We start from the raw sequence: 8,141 nt of genomic DNA on the forward strand, positions 1-8,141 counted from the left end.
TGAAAACAAGTGTTATTCATTGACAGAATAATTTCATTTTGAGTCAGATTTCCAGTGTTTTGGTAAAGTTAGTGTGTGCAGAGAAAGATGTGTTCTATTTTGAAATGAAGAGTTAGTATATATTTAACAAAATGTGTTTTTGAGAAGAAAATTATCCATTTGGTCAATTGTGTTATGTAGGTGTGAGTCTGTGTTAAGAGTTTAGAAAAAGTATCTGAAGTATGGGTAAGCGCTTGTTAGCGATTGAAAAAAACTGTAAAGAGCTGATATCTAGACATTCTACATGGTTTTCTTAATAATGATTTTGGTTATTATATGTGTGTGAGACAGGGAGTCATGTTGTACCTTTCTGGGTGTCCAAGCTCCAGGAGACGCTGGCATTGCTGGGACAGCATGCCCACTGTCTCTGCATACGTCTCCACTGTTTGCTCCAGAGCCAGGTGTGTCTTCAGCAGCTGCAGGGTGCTCACCTCGTCCTGGAAGAAATCACAATGATGTCACAATGCAGCTTCGACTTTCTACGGTGGCCCTGAAGTGCAAATCACAACGGCAAATCAAAAAACACAACAACAAAACGTTTTTTGATTTGTCGTTGTGTTTTCTGTCGTTGTGTTTTCTGATTTGTTGTCATGTTTTTTGATTTGCTGTTGTGTTTTTTGATTTGTTGTTGTGTTTTTTTATTTGTTGTTGTGTTTTTTATTTGTTGTCGTGTTTTTTCGTTTGCTGTTGTGTTTTTTGATTTGTTGTTGTGTTTTTTATTTGCTGTTGTGTTTTCTGTTTTGTTGTTGTTTTTCTTGATTTGCTGTTGTGATTTTTGATTTGCTGTTATGTTTTTCTGTTTTGTTCTTGTTTTTTTTATTTGCTGTTATGTTTTTTGATTTGACTTTCACATGCATGCCAACAAATCCCTGTGTGAGCGACAGGGCTGTCCTCACCGTGCCTTTCTCTTCATTGACCAGCTGCAGCTTCTGACCTGACAGCCAGGACTCCACCTTGGCCGCCTCGCTGTAGTACTGCTGAGCCTGCAGAGTGGCATCCAGCATCACACACCTCCTCTCCGTCTCCAGCTGCAAAACCTCCCACAGCTGGCGCACATGCCCCGCCCCTTCACGCACAAATTCCACCTCAGGAGTCCTCAGCGAGGCGATGATCCCCGCACGGTCCAGGACCTCCTCCACACGGGCCCGCCGCCCTGTCAGCTCCCTCTGGAGAGTCTGAAGGACCAACCACAGGTTAGTTTCCAGGCTGGCGAAAGGGGACCAAAGCCTGCTGATCTCTGACGCTTACCTGGTTCTTTTTTACATACTGCTGGACAGCCTGGAGGTTATTTCCGTAATCCTTGCAGGAGGCCAAAGGAAGCCTCTCCTGAATCCACAGCTACAAAGTAACCACAGTCAGGTCAATGCATTCTTCACAATGTGAACAGAAACCTCTGTGTACACACAAAAGGAAGCAATAAGGGTGTCTAAAAACAAGATAAAAACATTAAATCTGAGGGAAATGATTGCTTGCTGCATGGACAGATAATTTCACTTGACAAGATTTCTTAAATAAAGATTATTAAATCTAGAAATAAGCATGTTGAACGCTTAAAATAAGAAAATAAAATAAAATAATTAACTCTGAAAACAAGATCAATTATCTAACACTTCTAAATCTTAAGTTTTTTTAATCTTGGTAAGAAACAAATAGCTAACTGCAGTGCAGTATTGAACGTGGAGACCACACTGTAAAACATGTTTGTAGAAATTACTGTAAAAAACAGTCAAATTGCTTCAGAAATAGGGCGTAAAATTAAAAATTGTATATCACCGTATTAGACACTTTTAATTACCGTAAAATCAAGGAATAGCACAAAACTTTCATTTTTATTGTCACAAACTGTAAAAAAAAAAAAAAAAAACCCACACAGTTTTATTACAAGAATATTCAATTTTAATTTAAAAGTAATGGAGAAATACCATAATGTCACAAGGACATAATAACCCTAAAAATAATAATTAGTATTCAGTCTAAATTATTTTTGCTGATATTTACATTTAAATTTACAGTAGTAAACCCACTCACTGTATGTTTTACAGTGAAGTTCTGGCAACCACAGCTTCGGGAGGAAACATTTTCTGGTGCAATCTTTTAAATTTGTATTCCTCAAATATCTTCCATGATATTCTAATGTATTGAGATGCACCTGTATATGGCAAATGATCACATTCAGTTTTAGACATCATCCTACGTTTCCTGGAATCTTGCTTGTACATGATATTATAGTAGATATTTGAGGAATACAAATTTAAAAGATTGCACCAGAAAATGTTTCCTCCCCAAGCTGTGGTTGCCAGAACTTCCCCATAAAACATACAGTGAGTGGGTTTAATACTGTAAATTTAAATGTAAATATCAGCAAAAACTGTCATTTAGACTGAATAATAATTATTATGTTTAGAGTAATTATGTCCTTATGACATTATGGTATTTCTCCATTAATTTTAAATTAAAATTGAATATTTTTGCAATAAAACTGTGTGTTTTCTATAGTTTGTGACAGTAAAAATTAAAGTTTTCTACTATTCCTTTTGTCTATTTGACTATAACTACTGGAAATGGACTTTACATCATATTGTAATTTATTGAGATGCTCCTGTATGTAAGTGAGGGATGTTTAACTCACTATCTCATCCTCCAGGTCCTGGGCCACTTGATGCATCTCTTTGGAAGCCAGCAGGATGCGGCGTCTCTCCTTCAGGGGCTCGATGAGGCGCACGATGCGGGTCTCCACCACACCTGACTGCTCACCACTCTCCCTGTCACCTGCCATCAGCCCTCGCTGGGGTAAGGAGACCCCCTGCAAGCTCCCCAGCTCTCCCACATCCTTGTAAAAGTCCCCTATCTGGGACTCCATGGCCTGCACCGGGGAGGGGGGGGGGGGGGGAGGTCATGTTACAGCCGTACGAGGGATGGACAAACACAGCACATCAGCTGTTTTCCCGTCAGAACATTTCAGGGTTATGTAATGGACTGCCTCACTTTAAGGAGAAAAAAAGCATATGCTGCATTTTTTACTGCCACTGGAGCTTGTGTTTAACTCTACAGAGTCTTGGGCTATTTAGTCCATTGTTGAATCCTTTTCATCCTGCCTGTAAACACCACTTAAAAATGTTTAAATGCTATGTTGTTGTTGTTTTTTTTTCAGCACAACCTCACCTATATGACCTGATAATAATTGATTTTTTATTCTTTATTCTACGACTGGATCAACATTTTGAACCAAAAAGAAACAAAGAAAAAGCAACATAAATGTGATCTTGTGATTGTGTGTGATCCTGTCATCCAACTCTGGTTTTTATTCTAGTGGGACTCCATTTTATTTGTGTCTTGTGTGTTTAGCATAACAATTTTGTGTATTTTTTGGTCAATTTTGTGTATTTTTTAGTCATGTTTGTCTTTTTTAGTCATTCTGTGTCTTCTGCTGTGTTTTATTTGGTCTTTTTTTATTTTGTGTCTTTTTTGTGTCGTTTTTAGTCATTTTATGCTTTTTTGTGTCTTTTTTAGTCATTTTGTCTTCTCATTTTGTGTCTTTTTTTGGTCATTTGTGTCTTTTTTGGTCATTTTGTGTATTTTTTAGTAGGGGTGCACCAATTGATCAGCGCCGATTTTCTTAATTTTGCGGGATCAGCGATCGGCCAATTCCTTTACGTCAAACCGATCTTATCTAGCGATCTTATCTACCTCAATAATAACCCCCCACTGGCGAAGCAGTGCTAAATTCAGCAACTTTTCATCCCGGTTAATTCACGATCACTATGTTCATGATCAGCAGAGACTCTGTGCATAATTAGCCATGCTGCTTGTGCACAGTTAGCGACGGTGAAAACCATACGTCACCTCCAGAGTCTCTAAATCCCTTTAGGGGCTAACTAACTTGTCCCGCCGTGAAAAGCCTCTCCCCTGTTTGTTTCTTCTTTTACAGCTTGGCATCGAGCCCACCACACTGTATCATCAAATGCTACGCTGCCCCTGTGCGGAAGGCATCAGTAATACAACTTTTTTTTCCTTCCAGATATGATGAACTATTCAATTTATATGATTTAATGACTATTCGAATATTTTCAAAAATCGATGCCCATCCCTAGTTGTCTGTATGTTATATTATAACGGAACCAAAAACCACTTTATTTATGGTTGCATTTCTTTTGTTAGTTTGTCCTGTAAATTGTTGCTTTCTATTTTAAGTTCAATATTTTATTAACTACCTCAGACATTGTGATTTCCTGTATTTATTAAAGAAAAATGCTGCTGTGTTATTGTTTTTCAATAAAATAAGATTCAAACATTGAAAGTGTATGCTGTGAGATAAAAAAAAATCGGTACCGGACAAAATCGGAATTGCCAGTTCAGGCTTTTTAAAAATCAGTGATCGATGATTGGCCAGAAAATTGCAATCGTTGCACCCCTATTTTTTAGTCCTTTAGTCCAACATAAAATGTGATTTTGAATCTTTGTTTTACTTTCAAAACAATATCATGCTCAATAAAGAATTTGAAATGTGTTTGTATTGTTGGTGGCAAATATAACATCAATTCATCATTTTATACAAAATATGTTTGAGCTTGTCTCCAGTTTTACTTGGTATATCATCATCAAACTGAAATTGGCCTGCTGGAGTTTACAGCCAGAACTTTAGAGGTAAATTTACAGTAGGGCTCCACGCTGCTTTGTTTTCTAGTCTGGATGTCATCAAGAAGTCTGGATTTGGAGCTTTTGGAGACTCCAGAGGGTTAAGAACACGCCACAACAGTGGCCTCTGTGGACACATGTCACAGCGGGGAAATTACATAAACAACAGTGAGCTGGAGTATGCAGTCTGTCAGAAGCATTAGCTACATCAAGGCAGATTAGAGAGGTTTTAGTTATACAAACATTTCTCACAGGCAAAGGTGCTGTGGAGGTAAATCATCTTACATGTTACAATGGAGACAAAGAGCCAGAGGTTGCTTGTTTCTGTTTGCTTTGGCTAAAACCAATGGTAAATAAAGTTCAGTTTATTGGTAAGAGCAAGTATGATTGGATCGTAAGGCTGATATTGTCAGTCATATTTTAACCCTCGAGGCACCTTAGGGACCAAACGTGTACATTCAGCTATTTTTTTATTTTTGATCCTCAATATATCTGTCAATTTAAAGGCTAATTGTATGAAACTTGGCCAGGGTCTGTTTTTTATTATAATTTTTAAAAATCCAAAATTCCTCTTTTGCAAGGTGTATAGAATAGGAGATACACATAACACTCACACTTTGACCCTTAAGGCCCGTTTTGGTCCCATTGACTCCCATTATAAACACACATTTTTGATACACTGTAATCCTGACATAATAAAATGCTTTTCCCATGAATAGCTAATAAATCTAAGCCACTCCCTTCAAAATACATGGAAAATAGGTTTTAGGTCTGATGACCCCCCTCCAACCACCAGCGGCAGCAGAGCTAAATCACATACAGTTTCAATGGAGGCCTGCTTCTCTTACCTTGCAAAATGCATGGCAATGAAAAGGTTAACACCATAAAAATGTTCTTGGTGTGTTGGGATTGATATAAAGGGGTTATCAATTATTGACCTAGTTAAGGCTGTAATAACTTCACCCCAAATATTCCACTTTGCAGCTTATTTTTGAAAATATTGCATATTTTGTGTTTTTGCCCTTGAAAAGGGGGGTTCTTATGACAAAAATGGCATTAAAACAAAAAATGGGGAAAAATGTATATCTATGTTAGGTCTGAAGCTGCTTAAAGATTTTTAAAAAAAAAAGTATGTATCACATTTTTAGGACACTTGAATGAGAGGGACCGTTTCAGAACCTTAAGGTGTAAAGTGTAAGGTCATTTTAAAGAGGCCTCGAGGGTTAACACTGTACAATATTTCTATAATTTAATTTATATGTGCAATATTCTATGGTCCATATCCAGCTGTAGTAAATAGTTAATAAGTTATATTTTTACTTCTTAATTTGCTAATACCTCTCGTATTTCTAGTTTATACTACTGTTTATTTATGGTTTTGTTTTTGCTATGCACTGTGAAGCTGTAATTCTTAAATTTCTCCCTTGTGGGACTAATAAAGGAAATCTTAATCTTATTTTATATGTTGTCCAATATGCACTGATATGAGCATTTTTTTTTACAGAACATATAATGCAGAAAAAGAAACTTGATTTAGAAATTGCGTTATCATAACTATTTCTAAGCAGGGCACTGGATTAATAAAATGTCCTTTTTTATGCTGTCACCTATAGATTCAGACTGAAAAAGTCAGTAACATACAACTCAGTGGACACTTAGTGGGGGCCGCACCTTCTCAGCTGAGGGCCCCAGTCTGTGGAACAAACATTACATCTCCACCTCTTCTGAGCTCTCTGTCTCTCTTTGGTCAGCTCATGTTGTTTTAACCCATAAGAACCCAGACCTTTTTATCCTTGATGGAAAATGATGGGGGATATACCACAGACCAAGTGGACCACATAGAACACATTTATGATGTTTTAAAAAAAAATTCTACCCCTAAATGTCAAAGGTCTGAGATGTGACATATACGTTACAATGGGCATTTATGGTATTTATGTTAATGATATTTCTTATTTTAAAATAAATAAACTAGACACATTTTCTGCTTACAGAGACACAAATTTGCCTTTTTCTTTGCCTCTCTTGTAACAAAATAATAACAAATAAATAATAAATAAAAACAAATAATCCTTTGCCTTTTTCTTTGCATCTCCATAACATATATCAAAATTGTGACTTTAATTTGTTCAGGAAATATGATCAGAACAAGTTAAATGCAATACAGGACAGACACCCTATTAACGGATTAGAATTGTTAAATGGGTTTAAACTTAGCCTCGTAACAAAAAACACGCTTTTTGAAATTAGCTACTTTTTCACATTTCTGTTTCCAGTCACAGCTACATTTTGGAGAAGTCCCTTCCTGTCACAGTCACATGACCACCACAGTACACCTTAGGGACTTAAAGAGTTAATGTGAAGCATAAAGCTGAATATGGGAGGTTCTAGAAGATTTAAAGTTTGTTACATGGGTGTCACCATGGGTTCTTATGGGTTTAATGTGCTATAAAAATGAATTTGCCTTGACTTGACTACTTCTCTAAAGATGGTGATGTAGCAATCTATCATTTACTCAACTGCTGTACTCGGGTTCAGTTTTGAGGTCCTTGTACTTGTACCTGAGTATGTTTGTAACAGAGAAACAGAGAAATCTGTTCTCTCTCCCAGGGCTATAACAACAGATTTGGTTCAAGAACAGATTTGGTTCATGCAGCCCTGGGAGGGAGAACAGATATTCTCTGTTCTTGACACATCATCTGGGCAGAACTTTGTTCTTGTGTGGTGTCCAAGAACTATTGTTTGATCGGTCAGAAATCTGAATTTGAATGAGACGTGTTCTGCAGTGGGAGGGCCCTATGACAACTTCTGCAGTAGAGTTTCTCGTGAAGTATGAAATGTCCTGGCCAGAAAGAACTTTGTAGATTCTTGCCACCTCGAGAACAAATTTCTCTGTTCTTGTGGACTATGCTATTTTACAGTTCTTATAGTCTACTGCATTACAAAACTGCAACCATAAAATGAAAATGATGAAAGTGTCATGGAAAATATTAGACCACCCTTGTTTTCTTCAATTTCTTGTTCATTTTGACATTTACAGAGTTTAATTTAAGAGCTGATATCTAGACATTTTCCATGGTTTTCTTGATAATGATTTTGTTATTATCAAGAAAACCATGGGAAATGTCTAGATATCAGCTCTTAAATTAAACTCTGTAAATGTCAAAATGAACAAGAAATTGAAGAAAAGGGTGCACTGCAAAAAAGGTGTGTCTAAAAACAAGATAAAAACACTAAATCTGAGGGAAATGATCTTGCTGCATGGACAGATAATTTCACTTGACAATATTTCTTAAACTAAGATTATTAAATCTAGTAATAAGCATGTTGAACACTTAAAATTATCAATAAACTCTTAAAACAAGATAAATTAAAGCTGCAAGCAGCAATGAAGTGGCCCGAGCAGAGTGCAAATTATTTGCAGTGTGGTCTAATAATTTTTTCCATGACTGTCACTTTTTAAGGTA

General features: G+C 36.7%; 1 protein-coding gene across 1 annotated transcript in view; it reads right to left on the bottom strand.

The window, feature by feature from the left end:
• The window catches only part of sptbn4a (spectrin, beta, non-erythrocytic 4a), a 62,369-nt gene that overhangs the window by 25,369 nt on the left and 28,859 nt on the right, over positions 1–8,141 (bottom strand). Inside the window, exons 3-6 of the mRNA XM_059352258.1 lie at positions 2,669–2,902; positions 1,288–1,377; positions 936–1,214; positions 346–476 (exon numbers count right to left, since the gene is read on the bottom strand). Coding sequence (XP_059208241.1) covers positions 346–476; positions 936–1,214; positions 1,288–1,377; positions 2,669–2,902 — 734 coding nt within the window. The remainder of the gene's footprint in view (positions 1–345; positions 477–935; positions 1,215–1,287; positions 1,378–2,668; positions 2,903–8,141) is intronic.

This window comes from Centropristis striata, chromosome 15 (genome assembly GCF_030273125.1).
Source record: "Centropristis striata isolate RG_2023a ecotype Rhode Island chromosome 15, C.striata_1.0, whole genome shotgun sequence".
In the NCBI taxonomy this organism is placed as follows: domain Eukaryota; kingdom Metazoa; phylum Chordata; class Actinopteri; order Perciformes; family Serranidae; genus Centropristis; species Centropristis striata.